Source organism: Lactuca saligna, chromosome 2 (genome assembly GCF_052625555.1).
Source record: "Lactuca saligna cultivar CGN05327 chromosome 2, ASM5262555v1, whole genome shotgun sequence".
Taxonomy (NCBI): domain Eukaryota; kingdom Viridiplantae; phylum Streptophyta; class Magnoliopsida; order Asterales; family Asteraceae; genus Lactuca; species Lactuca saligna.
Window position 1 is genome coordinate 145456027 of NC_136418.1, and position 22136 is coordinate 145478162.

General features: G+C 35.3%; 2 protein-coding genes across 2 annotated transcripts; both read right to left on the reverse strand.

The window, feature by feature from the left end:
- Window positions 1-4522: 4522 nt before the first annotated feature.
- Window positions 4523-5465, reverse strand: LOC145030213 (uncharacterized). The gene is made up of 3 exons (XM_078978616.1): window positions 5206-5465; window positions 4959-5129; window positions 4523-4907 (listed from the first exon to the last, which is right to left on the reverse strand). Exons 1-3 carry the CDS (start codon window positions 5463-5465, stop codon window positions 4523-4525), a joined length of 816 nt encoding a protein of 271 aa, XP_078834742.1.
- A 27-nt stretch (window positions 5466-5492) lies between these two features.
- LOC145030214 (uncharacterized) lies at window positions 5493-6263 on the reverse strand. Its single transcript, XM_078978617.1, has 2 exons — window positions 5766-6263; window positions 5493-5672 (listed from the first exon to the last, which is right to left on the reverse strand). Exons 1-2 carry the CDS (start codon window positions 6261-6263, stop codon window positions 5493-5495), a joined length of 678 nt encoding a protein of 225 aa, XP_078834743.1.
- Between the last annotated feature and the right edge of the window lie 15873 nt (window positions 6264-22136).

Here is a 22136-nt window from a genome sequence, read left to right on the forward strand (position 1 = left end):
TCTGATGTATTAATAGATTAAAGCACTTAATATTTTTAATGTGTAAATACACCCTTATACTATATAAAATTAAAAGTCTAATATATTATATATGTATAAGTAAACAGTCAGTTTTACCGTTAGTAGGACTCATTCACAAAGCTGGTCTATAAGGGGTGTTGAAGGAAGCGACCTATAAAATGACCGCCATTAGGTATCCACTCTAACCACTTGACTGGTTAACCATGTTACATGCTGACGTGACAGTTTTTGATGACGTGACATGCTGACATTATATGCTGACGTGTCAAAATTGAATTTTTCTCTCACAAAAAACACTAAGTTTTCACTTTTTTTTTTTTTTTTTAATTTTTTTTTTATTTTGACACTAAGTTTAATTTTTTCTTTCAACTTTGACACTATGTTTTTTTGTTCCAAATCGAACATCATTTTTTCCAATTTTGTTCGATGTTGACAATTTTTTATTTGAAACCGTATAAATATCTTTTTAATACATTTAAACCGTATAAAAATGTTTTTTTTTTCATTTAAAAACCATAGTTTTGTATAAATACATTTTTTTTTACACTCAAACCATATTTTTATATATAAATATGTATTAGTTATATAAAAACTGTATTTTATATTAAATATGCAACTTTAAAATGTGTTTGGAGGTTTGGAGGCGTGTAGTCGATCAAAACTCAGATATCAAGTTTGCAACCCATCAAATTTTTACATCTTATTAAAAGCTTATGGTTAATGTGATTCTCATGATATAACTAATGCTTTGAATGTAAGAAAAAAAAACACCTTGTATTTAAATAAAAATGTGGTTTTTAAACGAAAAAAATATGTTTATATGGTTTAAAATGTAATAAAAAAATATATTTATACGGTTTCAAATAGAAAATAGATAAAATTTAACAAAATTTGATAAATGATGTTCGATTGGAACAAAAAAAACATAGTGTCAAAATTGAAATAAAAAGTTAAACTTAGTGTCAAAATCAAAAAAAGTGAAAACTTAGTGTTTTTTGTGGAAAAAAAAATCAATTTTGACATGTCAGCATATCATGTCAGCATGCCACATCATCAAAACTGACACGTCATCATACCACGTCAGCATGTAACCTGGTTAACCGGTCAAGTGGTCAGAATTGTAACAAATTGGAAAATACAGTGTCAAAATTGACACAAAAATAAACACGGTGTCAAAATCGAATTTATGTATAGAAAGAGTTTTTTTTGTGTCATTTACCCTATATAGTACTATACAAATTTTAAATTATTACTGAAAAATATAAATAAACATGACAATTAGGTTGGTTCGAGTTGACGGGTCAAAATACATTGACCCAACCCAACCCATATAATATATCTGGTGAGAGGTTGACGGGTTGGAAACATCAACCCAATCTAACCCATATAATTTGTTTAAATATATTGGTGCACGTGTTTGCGGGTTAGTGAGTCGACTTGGGTCAAAGAATCAACGAGTTATTTTTGGATAACTTTTCAAATATTAAATTTATACGAAATATACATATCTCTAAACTAATTAACAATTAATATTTTACATTGATTAGAATAAAATGAACAACCAAATATCAGCCTAAATATCATACATAATAACTTAACAAGCAACACATTTGAAAAAAAAAAGTTTTTTTCAGCGTAAAGTCATAAACGTTTAAATGAAATTGAAAACATTTGAAAAAAAGTTCAATAATTCATTCATACTACAATTCTTATTTCTTTCTCCAACTTGGGTTCTTTTTCATGATCTTCAAATAGAAACGATATATAAAATTAAATTTATGATCATTTGAAAGGCACATAAATAATTTTATGGCTTTGCATTAATTCATAAATATTTTTTTCTAAATATAATATATATATAGTCGGATTGGCGAACTCAAACAACTAATCCAACCCATCCCATGAAACAAACGGGTTAACGGGTCAGAAATCTCAACCCAAACTCATTTATTTTCGTATCGGATTACAAGTTTGGTCGATAATTTTCACCCTAAATACAAACAAATACAAGATTTAGTTGAAATAGCTAAAGCACAAGTAAAAGTTTTGGATTCAAATCTCATTGAAAACTTTTAATAAAAAATAAAAAAAGTAACATTTAATTGTCTTTGTTGGAATTTGAATATATATATATATATAGAGTCAAGATCAAATAAAAAAAGTAACATTTAATTGTCTTTGTTGGAATTTGAATATATATATATATATATATATATATATATATATATATATATATATATATATATATATATATATATATATATATATATATAGAGTCAAGATCAAATAAGAAGGAAATTTTTGGTAGAAAGGTAAGAAGTTTTTCTCTCTCTCTCTCTCTCTCTCTCTATATATATATATATATATATATATATATATATATATATATATATATATATATATAACCATACTACTTAACTATTTCAACCACACATTCTTATATTTTTTGTCTTTTTAATGAAATTTTATCTTAACAACAAATGACTAATATCACTAAAGTCCTATGTTTTTGGCATTAAATTGGAAAAAACGCTGAATTTAATTTTTCATTTACTGTGACCACGATATTTTCATTGACTTATCGTTTGAGGGCACAAAGCTGGTTTCAGCAGGTTGCGTAGCTTAGTCGAACTTTGGAGGTAGTTGTGGGTCGATTCTTCTCTCCAACGTCAAACCAAAAATATGGTAAGCTCCTCCAACACGCACACACAAGGTTACAAAGAGTGGGCTTTAACGAATCGTTGGTCTGAAGATTTGAGATGCGAATGTGATGAACCTGCTACATTCTCGATCTCCAAAAATGTCGATAATCCATGGAGGAAATTCAGGGGGTGTCCAAACTATCAGGTAATATTAAGTAATTTTTTGTGGTCTTGTTAAACCATTATGAACACGTGATTGTTGTGCAGGACTAAAAAAATGCGATTTTTTTTATGGCTTGATCCACCCATGCGAAACACTTAATACAAGGAAACTATGTGGAAGTTCCATATGGATTTGGAGGAGGGTAACAACAATAAAGCATTTGGAATGGAGGTTTTGAAGCTTTCGGAGGAGGCCAAGAACAACAAAGCAGTTCAACTGGATATTTTAAACCTGTTGAAAGTGGAGCTACTTATGATGGTCATGCTTTTGGTGGTGGTGATAGTGATGGGGTTTATGGTTTACAATGTTATGGTTAAAGCAATGTGAAGCTGTGGGCATTAGTTAGGTTCGAGTGGAATGGTAGTAGTAGTTTAGGTGTAAGTGTATTTTGGTCAAGTTAGGCAGTAAGTAGATGCATGTGTTATGTATGGCACTATTTTGGTTTTGTAAGAGATGACAATGACAACAACTTATTATGTCTTAATGATAACAATGTATTAAGTCATTTAACACATACATATGTATAAACCTACTTACCAAGCTAACCAAAATATGGAAGGCAACAACAATTATAGTGATCAAGGCATATATATATATATATATATATATATATATATATATATATATATATATATATATTGATAACTTAACAATCATACCAAATATCAATGTTAGTTAACAGCCCAAAAATGGGAATGTACTTTACAATGCTTCCCACAAACCACTATCATACCATTTAACCTAATTAGAACCAAACTTCCAATTCTACGAAACATCATGGATATGAATTGGAAGCTTGTTACCAAAAGACAAGTGTACCCAAAGTAGATGTTTACAAAAAGGGTAACTTATTTACTAATACCCATTCTACCCATTGAACCCTTAAACACAACTCCTTACTCTCTTCAAATCCTTCTTCCTCAACCACTATGCCTTCAACTTCTTCTTCCTCAATCTGTATGCCTTCAACTTCTTCTTCTTCAAACTCTCTCTCTTCAACTCCTTCATCAACCTCTCCATCTTCAATCAGTTGTTCCTCAACCTCTCTCTCTCTCTCTTCAACTTCTTCTTCCTCAACCTCGTTTTCTTCAACCTCTTCAATTCCTTCCTCAGCCTCTTTTTCTTCAATCTGTTGTTCCTCAACCTCTCCATAAAACTACAATATAGAGGGCTAGTTAGTAAATCTACAATATGAAAGCACAAAATAGTGATTACCAAAACATACCTCTTTCATAGCAACCACTGCATCAACATGTGTATATCCAGACATCAACAACTCCTGTAAAGTAAGTCTTTCACTCACATTCACCTCATTGTCATCATGTTCTTGTTCCTGAACATCCTCTTTTGCTTGACTCATACCTTGCTTACCATTAGGTGCATGGGTAAAAAGATCAACAAAATCCTCATCACAGGTTAGGGACACATCCTCCTTTGCTTTACTCTTATGTTTCTTGTCATTAGGTGTTTTATTTAGTGTTTTGTTCCTTGATCCAGACACTTTAGTTTTCCCTCCTCTCCTTGCCATCATCTTAGTCCTTTTCAGAGGACTAACATTAGGACCACCTACTTGATTACTAAATTCTGAAACTGGGGGAGGAGTAACATCACTTCTTGGTATATCAGGCCCACCAACTTAATCACCACATTCTGAAACTGGGGGAAGAGCAACATCACTTCTTGGTATAGCAGGCTCAACTGGAGGGAATTGGTCAAAGAAAGGTTGGCCTCCCTCATCTTTCCTAGGTCTTCCAATCTTTCTTTTGGGGACAGGGGGCTTAGGTACCTCATCATTTTTGCATGAAATCTTATTATTCCCAAGTTGTTGGAACTTTCCACACCTCACAGTCATAGTAACCTTTAACCTTTGTGAGGGGTATTTGGCATCTTCTGATTCAGATGCATGCTTCACTATATTTACTTTGGGTCTTCCAGGAATCCTTCTAACTGGGAGTGGTAATGGTTTAATAAACCCAGTCATTGGCCACAAGTTGCTTCCACCTACAGGTTGTATGTTCTGACTGTAGGTTGCAACATATTTGTCCTTGTGGAACCAAGAAGAAAGGAATTACCTTGGATCTTTGTGGACATAGTTGATTGCAACTTGACTATGAACACATGGTATGCCCAACAACATCCACAAGTTGCAGGTGCAAGTGTGATTGGCTAAATCAACATTGTATCCATTGTAGCCATACCTAGTCTCAAACACATCACCACCACTTGGCACCACTATCCACGACCTACACACATAACAAACAAAGTACACATATAAATACTTAATATTTTTGGATACATGCCAATAAAAACTTATATTACCTCATATCTTTCCCAAATTCATTAAGCTTTAGTTGTATGTTAGGCCCATAATTACCCCTCCATTTGGCCACCTCTTGACCTTGATGAAAAAACCTTTTCATAAGGAGAATACTTCTTTCCTCAAGTATTGTGATTATAGGCTTCTTCCTTATTTGTTTGATCATGCCATTGAAGCATTCTTTAACCCCATTCTCTACTGCTTTACAAGCATACCCATGAGAAAAGAAAGCTCTGCACCAAGTTTCAGGTTTCCTTGCCATAAGATAGGTGTATCCTATTTTTCTTATCTATTTTATCTTCTCCATTGTAGCAAGAAAGTCCCCTTTCACTATACTCATAGCAGCTTCCCAGAACAAACTCTTTAGCTCTAATCCTGTGTATTTCTTTCTAAAGTTTCCAAAGATGTGTCTAGCACATTTTCTATGTTCAAGATGAGGGAGTAGGTTTGCCACAGCTTGTAAAAGTCCCTATAATTGACAAACAAAAACAACACAACAAATGTAAATATTAATGACTGTAACATACAAATATATATTGTATACTAGTGTATGTTGTGGTACCTTGTGTTGGTATAAGATAACAACCAATCCATTTCCAGTACCAAGATCCAAATCAGCAACTAAATTATCAATGAACCAGGTCCAGTTGTCCTTATTCTCAAAATTCACAACTGCCCATGCTATTGGGTAGACATGGTTGTCTTCATCCCTCCCAATAGCAGTTGAAATTTCCCCCTTAACCTGCCCCTTCAAGAAACTACCATCTAGTCCTATTACCCTTCTACATCCTTTGCTCCATCCATCTCTGAAAGCCTTGAAGCCAACATAAAACCTTTTGAAATAGTTACACCCCAGATTACTTTCTACCCCCACCAAGCAAGTTTTACCCGGATTACTCAACCTAATTGCAGATGCATAGTTCCAAACCTTGGCATATTGGTCTTCTAACTTCCCTTCTATCATCGCCATTGCAGTAGCCTTTGCTCTTTGGCATTGCCCAAGAGATACACTCACTGAAAACCTTTGTAGTACAGCTGCTTGCATCTCTATCAATGCCATCTTGGACTTCATGATTACATATTTCAGGTAGTGTTTGGCTAACCAATTGCTAGTAACTAAGGAACCAAAATGATAATTCCTAGCACACAGATGCATTTCATTACAAAATTTTATCTAGAATGTTCTTTCATTGTACTTCCATCCAGTTGCAACCCTAAATGGACACTGTATTTTGTTATTATCATTGTTGTCCCTGGTTCCACTACCACACTTAGTTATAGCCCTCACTCTATCACTTTTTTCAAAATAAAGATGGTACCCTCCATGGACTGCATAGTTAGTTAAAGCAAACCTGAGTCGAGCAGGGGATTCATAACAGTCTCCTAATCGGGGCCTCATCTCTTCCCAGTCAACATTGGGATCATGCACCCTATACTCCACACCAACATCTTCATTGTCCTCATCTAAGTAGGCATGCTCTTTTTGTTAGACACCAGGAATGTCTCCATCATCCACCATTCCATCAATACTCCTCCTTAATATGTTTTCATTACACAATAAGTTAAGAAACTGGTCATCACATAGTCTTGAGGGGGCTTTGAAAGTTTCTTCAGAAAAATCCAAGAAGCTAAAGTCAAATGCATCATCATCAGAGTTAGAGTTTGGAAGATATGTCTTCTCAGGGAGCTTAGGCCCTTTAGGCTTCTTAGTTCCAGAAGTAGAAGCCATTTGTTTCATAAAAAAAACCAAAAAAACAACTTGTTAGTTCAAACTTGGAACTCCATACTCCATAGACGAAGATACCCACCCTCATAATCATCAATTTCTTGTTTCCATACACGTACCTTTCTACTCCAACCTTACTTCACCAACGATTTCGAAGCTTCAAGTTGCGAAACTGGGGACTGTGAAACTCTTCTTAGCGTCAAAACCTTCTCGAATGCATGAAAAAACCTTTAGTAGTGATGGTTTGTGAAAGGTGATGGCTAGGGAATAGCTTAGTGGTGACCGGATGGTACAGGTTACCTGCTGGTGACCGGCTCTTTGCCCTCAAATGAAAATATTGTGGTCACAGTAAATGAAAAATTAAATTCAGGGCTTTTTCCAATTTAGTGTAAAAAACATAGGACTTTTGTGATATTAGTCCTAACAACAAAATCTTAATATTTATGAGTTTTTAAGTCCACTCTTGATTTTTTTAAGAGAACATGGGTGAAAGAAGGACGGTAAAACATAAATAAAGAGGATCTAAATCCATAAACTCATTATTGGTTAAGACTTTTTCTCTGTATTAATCAAGATTCTAAATAACGTAAGGTGTGACTTGGCGGCAATGTCAAGTCTCATGTTTTTCCGAGCCTTGGCAAACCACGTTGTTTGTAAGACGTGACTTAAGGAGACAATTTTGTATATAATTAATATTATTATATGTATTTTCAACTATTATTCTATTTTATATACATATATGAGTTAATGTGACGTTTGGTAAAACTTGGCGGCAGACACAAGCCTTGGAACCATAGCACGCCATGCGGAACCATGACGGGCTTTTTAGAACATTGATATTTATTGTATTAAGTAAAGAAATATAGGCATGAAATATGTTAAGTGATTTATCAATGAAGTCTATTATTCTTCTTTTTTTTAAATCCATCTTAAACTTTTTTTTTTGAGAAGTTTGTTTGTTTTTTTGTGGTTGTTAACAAAACTGCTGTTTAACATACAAGATATGTTACTCATTTAGAGCAAACATAGAAGTTATTATACTGACACTATTTATCTATACCACATCAAATAAAATCGATTGAAAACGTTTATATAAAATAATTAAACATAATAATTGTTAAATAACAATAAATAATTTTGTTAATTTAGGAAACATGTAACATACACGTTTTGAAATCGTGTTTTGTAATGAATACAATTGTGAAATACTATGTGAAATTGAGTGTTGAGTTCTAACAAATGGTTTTTACTAGAAATGAAGTAAAATGATGTTTAGAATCACTCATAAAATATTGGAAGTCTTATGAGATTCCAATTAAAAACCAAATAGTGAAATTTAGCGAAAATATAAAATTTTAAATAAGTAAAATTTTATTATTTGATGTTGTAGAGAATCTCGTTAGAAACTTGTAGGCGAAAACCTCGTCGAAATCCGAGTTATAACGAAGAAGTTATGACCAACCGAAGATCCGCGACAAAACCGGCACGGCGCCGAATGACGTAAAAAGTGAGTTTTTGATAAACTGCTTTTTAGCCTTAGTAATCTAAATGAAAGTCGTAGTATTCGTTAAACCGAGAAATTCGATAAAAAGTACGCTAAAATCTGACTTCGTATGAGGAAGTTATGATTTTTCGAAGTTTCAACTTAGCTGTAGACAGCTAAAAACTCGAATTTTAGATCGAGCGATATTTGACCGATACATCCTAAACGAGAATTGAAGGTCTTGTCATTTGTAGTACAACAGTAAAAAGTCTGATGAAAATGGATGTCGGATGAAGAAGTTATGAATTTTTAACGGATTTTCCTGTCCCGGTCTGTTAAAAATAACAATATTAAAAATAAGGTCAAAACTAGCCGACGAAGTCTAAAAGAAAGTTGTAGAGCGTAATTTTAGCTACGCGTTCATAAAAAGAACGTCAAAAACGGAGCTCGTATACGAAAGTTATGGATTTTAGAAGTTCGGGGCTCAAAATCCGAGAATTTCGCATGAATAGTACCAGCCACCGGAGACCCTCGTTGCAGCCACGTCACCTTGGCACAAAGCTACTGCGTTACCGAGTTATGTCCGTCGCTGATTGGTCCAAAGCCGTGGCCCAATGGCCTTCCGACGTGCCTCGCTCCGTGTTACCGTTCTGAGCCTCGCACCTGGCCACGTCGCATGCACGACATCTGGCGTCCGACCCTCGCATCCGAGCCAGCTGCCGCATCCGAGCCTCACTGCTGCGTCACCTGCCCTTCGCTGCTGATGCCACCGAGCAGCTTCGTCACCCTCCTCCGAACCGAACCTCGCAGGCGCGACGTGGACACCTCCCAGCCTGTGACATCCCCAAAATCACGGCCAGAAAAGACCGATTTTTGTTTATGCTTTATGAAAATCAGAGTACTTCATTTTATAAAAAGGTTGTGGAATTTGTTCCCAGAAAAACACGATAAATACGTTATTAAAACATTTTCGAAGAAACGTATTTTTATTCATCTTAAAACGTTTGGGATGTCATCGTTAATACAGAAACATAAGCATAAACAGAACTTACAATTATTTACACTAGTGATCTACTTCTCTTTAAATCTCTCAGTGTAATGTCACTTCATATCGCCACCTGTGCTGTAAATAAACTGAGTGGGTCAGGTTGGGAAACCTGGTGAGTACATAGGGTTTTCAACCCACAATAATATAATTATTATGTTCAATCAAACAATCAACCCAATTACCCATCCCCGTTATCTTCTTTACTCTTAAGGATTTAACCTAAGGGTCGTCTATCCTGCATTCGTTTATTCCGAAGTCCCTTACTTCCAGGGTCATAGGACTGACACTAAATCCATAGCTGCCAATGTTCGTTCGTAAAGCACTAATTTCATAGCTGCTATATCTTACTCATCGGGTACTAAATCCATAGCTACCAACGCTCAACATGTACTAAGTCCATAGCTACCAATTCCTACAGGTACTAAATCCATAGCTACCAGTGTCTAACTAATAGGTACTAAGTCCATAGCTACCAACTCCTAACAGGTACTAAATCCATAGCTACCAACGTCTGACAGGTACTAAGTCCATAGCTACCGGTGTTTGTCCCATAGGCACTAAGTCTATAGCTGCCAATGTATACTCACGTCATCCTCTATCTCTCATCATTTATCTACCAATCATCATACCCAACATATTTGTATATATAAAATACGTATACAGTTTAAATCCTTTAAAACATGTATAAAACGTTCATCCAGCATAGACAACAAGTATTCAGATAATATGCACACCTAGCACGTAGTTTATATAAAATACTTAATATCTATGTGTAAGATGAAAGGGACTATGCACTCACCTGATAGGCGGTGACTCAACACTCGGACAGCGCTTCGATACTCTCAAAGCAAATTCCTTCGATAAAACCTAGTACCAATACCACTAGGGTTTAGTCTAACGATAATCGTGACTAATTAATAGTCTAGCTATTATTATTATTATATAAGCGTTAAATAAAACTCAATATAACTCATAATAATAGCCCAAATAATTATTTTCAGGTCCTAATAATGTTACTATAATTAATTAGAAGCTATATTAAAACTAGCGTAGGCGTAGCTCACTTACAGTGGGTTTTTTCGCAAAACCGGGCTTCGCTGGAGCAGCGTTTCCCGAGCCGAAAGGCTCTTTTCTCGGAGCCATCGGGCACTCCGGGGCTTCCGCCTCATGCTAGGGAGTTACCCTAGGCTTTAGGGGGTTAGGGAGGCTTAGAGAGAGAGTTTAGAGAGAGAAAGAAGGGTTTGAAGGTGTGAGAATGAATGGAACCCGACACCTCTATTTATAGGGGTGCTGACTGGTCTACTCGCCGAGTAGGGGGGACCTACTCGCCGAGTTGGTCCATGTGGTGGCCTTCTGGTGGTGCCACGTGTCCAATTCTGGTGGTGCCACGTCACCCCCTATCGCGTATCAGCCTTCAAACTTAGAAAAATCATAACTTTCGCATACGAGCTCCGTTTTCGATGTTCTTTATATCCACGCATAGGTAAAATCAAGATCTACAACTTTTGTTTAGACTCCGTCGGCTAATTCTTGACCAATCTCAAATTTAACAGTAGGAGGCGTTTAGACTGTTAAATGACCGCGAAGAATTCATAACTCCTTCATACGGACTCCGTTTTCGTCTGTCTTTTTACCGTTGAGTTCCTATTAATGAGATCTTCAACTCTCATTTAGGTCATGTAATCCAAAAACCGCTCGAACTAAAATTCGAGTTTCGGGCTGTACACTGCTAAGCCGAATCTTAAAAAAATCATAACTTCTTCATACGAAGTCAGATTTGGGCGTTCTTTTTATGGATTTTTTTGGTTTAACATATTCTACGACTTTCGTTTAGATCACTAAGGCTAAAACGTCCTCCATCGTAAATTCACTATTTACGCTTCCCGGTGCTGTGCCGGTTCCGTCGCGAAAGTTCGACGGGCCATAACTTCTTCATTATAACTCGGATTTCGGCGTTCTTTATATGTACGGAAACCTTGTGTCATATTTTAAAACTTGGTTAAGATTATTTATTCTAAATAATCTTTTGTCGAAAAGTCATTTTCGACCCCTATTGCCTCTAAATTGACTAGCCCGGATCTACGGGCGTTACAATTATCTCCCCCTTAGGATGATTACGTCCCGGAATCATCAACGAAACAGGGTTCGTATAATGACTCTATACGTCATCTCTTCATCCTAGGTAAAAGTTATAACTTCTTTATTCCTCCAAGTTTATCTTTTAGACTTATTGACTGTAAGCAGTACTTAATCGTGCACCTGCTCTCTACCCCAGGTTAGACTCCAAATTATGATCTATCATCATGTGTCGCACTTTTAGACTTAGGTCTCTTAGAGTTAAATTCTTTAACAGACTAGGCCTCCCTTCATGTTCTAATGTGATATAATCACACCTTAACATGTAGCATTTCTAGCTACCAACTTCTTTAACAACGAGCGCGATATTTCTATTGATCGCTTTGATTTCAATTGTTTGGTTTAAGTCGGACGCTACATCAAACTTGGTTTTCTGAACCACGTAACCTACTCATCGTAGTCGGACTCAATGTGATATGACCACTAGGGTCGGGATAACAACAATCTTCTTAGTCATTACCGAAACAATGGTAACAACATACTTGAATAAAACGAAATCAATTACTGGCTTCTTGGTAACCTTGTAACTTTCCCTGATCCAAGTGTGAGTCCTGTGCTTCCGGTAGTATAGGCCTCTACTACCATTCACACCTACTCATACTCGTCCCAAGTATTGTCTCACAGTTTTCCAAGTCACCATCCAAGAAAATCACATAACAGTTTAACACACCAGATAACAAAACGAAGGTTTTATATTATTCCTTGAAACTATTACATAGGTGTTCAAGTTCATCCTAGAGTATGCCTCTAACAAGCTTCACCACGTGGTACTATCTACATGACTACTTCATAACTTCATCTTCGGTCATCCGTTCTTACTCTTGATTCCTTGCATTACTAGCTGCTTTGCCAAGGGTGCTCCTTAGCTTTAGAGGTGCATTCGCTCCTGCTGCTTCATTTTTCTTCAGACAGTCCCTAGATAAATGTCCTTCTTTGTTACATCCATAGCACACCTTACTCTTAGACGTGCACTTGCTGGCGTAATGCCCTATCCTTCCACATTTGTAGCAAGTCACCTTCTCATCGTATCCCTCATAGTGCTTTAGCAGTACATTTGGCGTTGTTGCTCTCATCGGACAATCTTGCTTGAAGTGTCCCTCTCCACTACACTTAAGGCAAACTTCCTCCTTGGTTGAGCATTTATGGGCATTGTGACCAATCTTCCCGCATTTGAAGCAGGCCACTTCCTTAGGGTATCTCCTGTTACACCATTTTGCTTCACCTCTTCCTCTTATAGACTGTGAAAATAAGTTTTTCCTGTTGGACCTTGAAGATCCCTCAAATTTCCTCTTCTTGCCAACTTCAACCTTGTTGGCGATCCTATCGTTGATCTTTTCTTCGACTGACTAAGCAACCTAGATGGTTGCCTCAAGAGCGGGTGCCTGGCATAATGGCACAGTAAGTTCATCCTTACTTTGTTGAATTAAGCACCTTATTTCTCTCATCTGTTGATCCAACATCATCCACACCATTGCGTGTACTCCTTCCATCGTGATTGCCTCGGGTGCAACTGCTACTTCTGGTGTACGCTCAATCACTTGTGGCTTAGGCTGCGGGTTACTATCTCCGAATCCGCTTTGAGTGTTCATCATGTCGATCTATATATCGAATTTAGATGTCCAGTGTAGAGTGACGAGAATTTAGATAGAGAAGATGTTTATTTACGATCGACGTGTAATTCTCCTTATCTCTCCGAAAAATTACATGCTAGTTCTAATATCGTAATTAAACGTTTAGAAACCTGAGCACATAAAATTCCCAGATCCGGTCGGCAATAGACCATAGATCCGATCAAACTATAGCATAACTAATCATTTAGCACATAAAAGCAATTTAGGCATCATTCCTAAAATAAGCTAGTGCTCACACCTCACAATCATCGCTTAGCATTCTAAGTTTAAGTCTAGAAATAAATCCATATTCCTAGTTCGCTTAAACTAATGCTCTGATACCAACTGTGACATCCCCAAAATCACGGCCAGAAAAGACCGATTTTTGTTTATGCTTTATGAAAATCAAAGTACTTCATTTTATAAAAAGGTTGCGGAATTTGTTCCCAGAAAAACACGATAAATACGTTATTAAAACATTTTCGAAGAAACGTATTTTTATTCATCTTAAAACGTTTGGGATGTCATCGTTAATACAGAAACATAAGCATAAACAGAACTTACAATTATTTACACTAGTGATCTACTTCTCTTTAAATCTCTTAGTGTAATGTCACTTCATATCGCCACCTGTGATGTAAATAAACTGAGTGGGTCAGGTTGGGAAACCTGGTGAGTACATAGGGTTTTCAACCCACAATAATATAATTATTATGTTCAATCAAACAATCAACCCAATTACCCATCCCCGTTATCTTCTTTACTCTTAAGGATTTAACCTAAGGGTCGTCTACCCTGCATTCGTTTATTCCGAAGTCCCTTACTTCCAGGGTCATAGGACTAACACTAAATCCATAGCTGCCAATGTTCGTTCGTAAAGCACTAATTCCATAGCTGCTATATCTTACTCATCGGGTACTAAATCCATAGCTACAAACGCTCAACATGTACTAAGTCCATAGCTACCAATTCCTACAGGTACTAAATCCATAGCTACCAGTGTCTAACTAATAGGTACTAAGTCCATAGCTACCAACTCCTAACAGGTACTAAATCCATAGCTACCAACGTCTGACAGGTACTAAGTCCATAGCTACCGGTGTTTGTCCCATAGGCACTAAGTCTATAGCTGCCAATGTATACTCACGTCATCCTCTATCTCTCATCATTTATCTACCAATCATCATACCCAACATATTTGTATATATAAAATACGTATACAATTTAAATCCTTTAAAACATGTATAAAACGTTCATCCAGCATAGACAACAAGTATTCAGATAATATGCACACATAGCACGTAGTTTATATAAAATACTTAATATCTATGTGTAAGATGAAAGGGACTATGCACTCACCTGATAGGCGGTGACTCAACACTCGGACAACGCTTCGATACTCTCAAAGCAAATTCCTTCGATAAAACCTAGTACCAATACCACTAGGGTTTAGTCTAACGATAATCGTGACTAATTAATAGTCTAGCTATTATTATTATTATATAAGCGTTAAATAAAACTCAATATAACTCATAATAATAGCCCAAATAATTATTTTCAGGTCCTAATAATGTTACTATAATTAATTAGAAGCTATATTAAAACTAGCGTAGGCGTAGCTCACTTACATCGAGTTTTTTCGCAAAACCGGGCTTCGCTGGAGCAGCGTTTCCCGAGCCGAAAGGCTCTTTTCTCGGAGCCGTCGGGCGCTCCGGGGCTTCCGCCTCGTGCTAGGGAGTTACCCTAGGCTTTAGGGGTTAGGGAGGCTTAGAGAGAGAGTTTAGAGAGAGAAAGAAGGGTTTGAAGGTGTGAGAATGAATGGAACCCGACACCTCTATTTATAGGGGTGCTGACTGGTCTACTCACCGAGTAGGGGGGACCTGCTCGCCGAGTTGGTCCATGTGGTGGCCTTCTGGTGGTGCCACGTGTCCAATTCTGGTGGTGCCACGTCACCCCCTATCGCGTATCAGCCTTCAAACTTAGAAATATCATAACTTTCGCATACGAGCTCCGTTTTCGACGTTCTTTATATCCACGCGTAGGTAAAATCAAGATCTACAACTTTCATTTAGACTCCGTTGGCTAATTCTCGATCGATCTCAAATTTAACAGTAGGAGGCGTTTAGACTATTAAATGACCGCGAAGAATTCATAACTCCTTCATACGGACTCCGTTTTCGTCTGTCTTTTTACCGTTGAGTTCCTATTAATGAGATCTTCAACTCTCATTTAGGTCACGTAATCCAAAAACCGCTCGAACTAAAATTCGAGTTTCGGGCTGTACACTGCTAAGCCGAATCTTAAAAAAATCATAACTTCTTCATACGAAGTCAGATTTGGGCGTTCTTTTTATGGATTTTCTTGGTTTAACATATTCTACGACTTTCGTTTAGATCACTAAGGCTAAAAAGTCCTCCATCGTAAATTCACTATTTACGCTTCCCGGTGCCGTGCCGGTTCTGTCGCGAAACTTCGACGAGCCATAACTTCTTCATTATAACTCGGATTTCGGCGTTCTTTATATGTACGGAAACCTTGTGTCATATTTTAAAACTTGGTTAAGATTATTTATTCTAAATAATCTTTTGTTGAAAAGTCATTTTTGACCCCTATTGCCTCTAAATTGACTAGCCCGGATCTACGGGCGTTACACAGCCACTAAGTCCGAGCCCTCTTAGCCTATATAAAGGGAGGCTGCGAGCCTTCCCGGGTAACTTTGAAAAATTGACACTTTTTCACCCTAATTTCATATATTCACTATTTTGACTTTCCCCGAAGCCCGAGTATCAATTTTAGCACCCGAAACACGCCCCGAAGCTCTCGAGAAGCCCAAAAATTTTATCTTTTCGGTTTTGAAGCCCTACCTTCGCAGGGCCCGGTTTTCAATTAAGCTCCCGGTTTTCAACATAGAAAGTCATATTTAAAGCCGAAATGCTGTCCAAATTACTATTTTAACCCCCGGTTAACTTAAGGTGAGTTCAATATATAGGAACAATTGTATGTTATGTGTTATATGTGCTATGTGCTTTTCAATGTTATTATTCTGAGTTATTTTCCCGTGTGATTTTATTCTCTATGTTTATAGCAATTGTAATACCTTTGACCATGTGATCAGTGAAAGGACTTAGATTTACATTGATACTGGTACGTAGCCTCTGGCCATATAGAGCATGTCTCCGTAAGAGAATGACTTCTATTCTATATCATTGGTAAATGGTTAGACAGGACTATAAGCCTGAAATCTAACAAGATGTTAATCAGAAATTACATGTCTTCTATGCCATTTTGGCAAAAGCTTTATTGATGTATATCAAGAATTGAAAAATATATCTTTGAATAAAGTCTTTGATTGATATGAACGCTTGTCACATGATCTCATATATGTCTTGTTACTCTTCTTTGCCTTTGCCACATTGAAGTAGGGCTGTGCATGGATCGGTTTGGGTCGGCTTTGGACCCCAACCCAACCCAACCCGTAAATGATCGGTTTCTGGTTTTCAGAACCCAATAGGGTCGGTTTCTGGTCGGTTTGGTTTCTCGGTTTCTGATATTGGTTTGGGCGGTTTCTCGGTTTCTTGGGTTCAACCCATACACTTACGGTTTCTAGGTTTAAACCCATGGGTTTTGGGTTTGAACCCATTTTCCAGAAATGTAACAATTAGTTAAATAATTAAAAAAACACCTAAGCTTCTTTTACTTATTTTTATTTTTTTAATATATATATATATATATATATATATATATATATATATATATATATATATATATATAATCAGTAAAAAGCACCGGGTTTGCAGGTTTGCTGGGTCGGTTTCTCGGTTTTAAAGAGGGGTCGGTTTCGTGGGTTGTTGGGTCGGTTTCTGGGGGCAAAACCGAAACCGAACCCGGAAAGTTGGTTTTTACAAATTTAAAACCCACACCGTCGGTTTTGATTCAGTTTCGGTTTTTTCGGTTTCGGTTTTGTCGGTTTCTCGGTTTCTTGGTTCGGGTTTCTCACCCCTACATTGAAGTATATATATGGCATAACGTTATATTGTATCTATTATTGAACTCACTAAGCATCACCGCTTACCCTATCAATATTTAACAATTGCAGGTGATAAGTAACTAGTATGTTCACATAATATTGAAAGATTTAGAATAGTTTGTAATAGTACTTTTGTACTATAGTTTATGTTTGTATAAATTACAATATCCTGGGTAGTTATATAATATATATAACACTTTGTAATAGACGGTTTGTATCCTATAGTTTGTAATCCCTTTATCAATATAAAATATTGCTTTTTATGAATATGCAAATAACATGTTTTGGAGTAATGATATTGTGAAATATGAAAGTTTGGTTCTTTCAAAAATACGAAAGTTGGGGTCTTTCAAAACAACATATTCATTTTGTTAAATTTTCGAAGTCGATGGTTATTTTTTCGATTAACTTCAATAGATTTGGTAATTTTAGTGGTTAACTTTGTCTTAATTTTATAATTTATTAATATTTGATTATAGACAATGTAATACAAAAAGATATTTATATGAAATTTACGAAACGCTTTTGAAATTATATAAAGTATACTTGAATTGTTTATAATGCATTTCTTAATATTATTAAAATAATAAACATGTTGTTCAAAAAATAAAATAATTATATATTAAATAATATAACTTAAAGTAAAGTGACAAGATGTTTGAAGAATAAGGTTCAGTGCTGCATACATAATAATTTTTAAGTCAGAAATCTTTTAAAAAATAAATATATGTGAAAAATCAAATGTTACACGTGTTCTGCGCAGCACAACCATAAATGATTAGAAATTGATTTTTAGAAAAACAAACAACCTCAAATTGGTGTTATGAAATCGAATGTGTTGTCCGGATGGTTTAATTTAGTTGTGTGTATAAGTATGTACTTTTATTTCTTTTTGGTGTGGCTCAAAATCAATTTGGAATTTTCTTTTCCAAGTTTCAAACGATGTTGTTGTAGTTTGATGTTTGCAAACTCTAAAGTAAATCCTAAACATGTATAATGTATTCTATTCATGACATGTTTTTGAAGGAAACTTTGGTTGGAAGAAATTGTATTTCAAATTTTGTTTTCGTATAGTTTTTCTATTAGAGTCAAATAAAAGGTGTAAGTTGAAGTTTAGTATGTGCCAAGATTACCTTGTCGACATCATGGGTGGGATGGAGTGGGGTGGGTTGTGGGGACTTATGATTGTGATAAATAATTTAACTAAATGAAATAATTTTGCTCCCATGTTGGCTTGGAAAATATTGATAAACAAAATTTCTATGATACTGAATTTGGATAGATATAGAATTGTTGCCGACTCCTTACTATGTCTATCTTGTGATTCTCAAATGGAGTCAGTGGACCCTCATTATTCTCAAGTCTTGTGACAGCTTCTATCTGGAGTCAAATCGGTCGTTGGTGGGATATTGATATCTTTCTTACTATGTTTTCGGATTTGATCTCGTAGATGTAAATGCGATTCAATTAGAATGTTTTGATGTTGTTGTGCTTACGACCATTTGTGTTCGTTGGAATTTTTGGATCGTTGAAATTTTTGGAACTCTTTCATTTTCGGAGTTGTCAAATAAAAAATCAACTTTTCTTTATAAAATTGTGTCATGCGTTTTTATTAATATTTTTGAACTAAGTTAAACTTTATTGGAATGCTTAGTTCAAAACCTTATTAATATTATTTATAATGCACATTTGTTTCTAGTATTTTAGTGGTTTGAATTTTTTTGCCATTCCAAAAAAATACACACACAAACACACACATCTAATACTATTAACATTTCATAATGATCATTAAAAGCCAAAAAATGCTTTTCATAAAGCTAAAGTAATTGTCTTGAATTGAAATTGAGTTTTGGAATTGCCTCATAATTATTGGTCTCTTAGAGCCCCACTAAGAAATCAAATCAACTAATCCAAAGTAATTTATTGGTTCACTTGTCATTAAACATCAAATTCAAATATAAAAATATTACGTTATTTGGAATAAGTTTTAATCAGTGGAATTAATAAAAGAAAGCCATATTTGTATACAGAAACCATAATACACATATTTGCTTCTTAAATCTTAATTAAGGTATGAATAGACGTGTCTCCCTTTTAAACTATTTGTAATACATGAGGGTTTCGTGATCTTTTTCAGAAACAAACTGTGATAAGATATAATAATTGTATAATCATATTCCCTTCCTTAATTCTCATTGAAACACGTAACAATTTGTTTTTTTTAATGGACAATTACACAAATGACTTATGTCTTTAAAATCAACTTTGAAGCATTTTAAAAATAGTATCTTGAAATGAGCCAAAAAAAAAAAAAAAAAATAGAATTAGGGATGAGTATATAACAATCGAGAAAAATAAATACCCATTGCAGTTCCTTGAGGTTAATAATCAGTTAAAAAATTATTGTAAGATTATCACGTCTTGGGTTTGCTATATGTATTTTTTTGAGATTAATATGTTTGTTCGGTGTTAATTTCCAAGTATTTTAAAAAATCATGTATAAAAACTTCATTTGTTTTTATGATGTTCAAACTAAATTACAATATAAAAGCATAAGAACAACATCTTAGAAAATTAATAAAAACATTACAATACATAATAAATTAACAACTCTTCAATTTAAGGTAGTTTTAAATCATAATTGACGTTATAGCTCTGTGAACAATTCGCAGAAGCCCCAATATTAATTGTCGTCTCCATAGTAGGAATTCTCGTGCGACTTGCTCCACTGCCGGACGCCCTTCCAGAACAATTGTTTCTCGTGTGTCCTGCTTTGGCAAAGGGTTCACTGATTCCTCATATGTTTTCCTTAATGTTTTGGTATGGTAAACTTTTAATGCATACATCGAGAAATCTTGGTAATTGTTGACTGTTAGCACTCTTATGACATGACCACAAGGTATACCGTCAAGTTGTCAATGTCTACATATACATGTCATTTGTTGGAAATAAATAATAATGTTTTGTCTCCCCTTTTTGATATCGTATATCTCACTTGAGATCATGCGAACATCCCAATTACTAAAAGTATTTTTATTTTGTTTTACAATATCATTGGCTCAATGGGTGAGTGTTGTTGTTGCTTCCGCTAAAAATATAGAGAAAATTACACAGTTAAGATCAATAACATTTAACACAAATATTAATATTACAACTTACTACCTGTAAAGTTACGTCTTTGAAACCACTATTGCATTGTTGCACGAAAACAATTGATCAACATCAGTATCGACACCTTAGGTGCATATCTAGATAATGCATTTATAGACTCCGCACTGTTGGACGACATAAGATTGCATCGGTTGCCTCTAAACTGTGCCGAGACCAAGTTTCAAGATTTATACTTTGTAAGTATTCCCATACTGGTTCTTTTATCTTTTTTATAAGGTCCATGACAACATTAAAACCATCAACTGTATAGGCTCTACAAGCCTTCCAAAAAATTCTTGTAACTGTGTTACTCTTCCGATATCTAGCCACTATGTTGAAATACAAAAGAACACCATATATTCCATGGTGAGCGTGAGGAAAAATGTTGGCAACAAATGTAGCTATAGATAGAGACCTATCATATATACTTGTAAGATCATCCATATTGTCTATGCAATCATGTAGTTTTTGAAAAAACCATGTCTAAGAATCTGTACACTCATTTTTGCATATACCATATGCAACCGATAATATTTGTTTTTGTCCGTCCTAAGTAATTGCAAGTAACATGGTACCTTTGTGTTGGATTAGTGTCTAAGTCCATAACTATTTTGGTATGTACTTGACCCGATGGTGCATGGTCCTTTTGGGTTTCCTTCACCAAAGCAACTTGATAGGATGAATTATGGAGAGAGATGGTTAATTATGATTTATTAATATATTATGAGAATAATATATTAAAGGAGGAATCATATTTTTTAATTAATATTAGTCAATAATTAATTAAGAACTAATTTTGTGGCTAAAAGATATTAATTAAACTTGGGGGACTAGAACTATCAGTTGTGTGATAGTTGAATATTAGGCTAATGGACTCCATATTAGAAGAGTGGATGAATTCTATGGGGAAACCCATTAGAAATTGTCCAAGGGCTCTAAGGAGGGAGTACATGGGCTACTTAGGGCCTAAGCAGTCAAATTAGGGTTTCCTTGTTAGATAACCCTAATAGCCATACATATTTAAGGACCCCTAGGGCACCAAAAATGTGACTAATTGATTCCTTAGGGTTTCTAGACGTTTTGGGGTGCCTCTCCTCTTCTCCTTCTTCATCCTCTTGCTCTTGATATTTATAACTCCGTTAGAGGTGCAACACTTGAGGCACTAAGATTGTAGAAGCCAATTACAAGGAAGAATAGATTGTTATTACTACATAACAATCGAAGGTAAGATCTAAACCCTATTCATATGTTAATATCGATTATCACTTGCTAGATATATGGTTTAAAGTCTTGGATGAATGCATGTACAATAGAGAAACCTAGATCCAAGCATTAGGGTTTGCATGAGCACATAGGATGTTCGTATGGCCAAAACCCATCAGTGGTATCAGAGCCTTGATTGGTTTCTATTGTATTGATGTCTCGTATATTCATTCTTGATGTAAAATCGTTTTTTTGCTCCTCTAACTGACAAACTCATCGAGTCCCAAAGTAAACTCGTCGAGTAGGATGAACTCGATAAGTCCCTATGGGAACTCGGCGAGTCATGGTGTCAGGAAGAGGGATTCTCAGGATTTCATGCCTATTTTGCTGTGGGATAATTGTCAAATCGTTTTTTATTGATAATTTGAGAATTTTATCAATATTGGATGATTATCCTTACCAAAATAAAAGATAATTTCAAATTAATCAAATATTTATTTCCTTAAATGATAAATGTTAATTTTTTGGATTATTTGATCATTATCTTGCA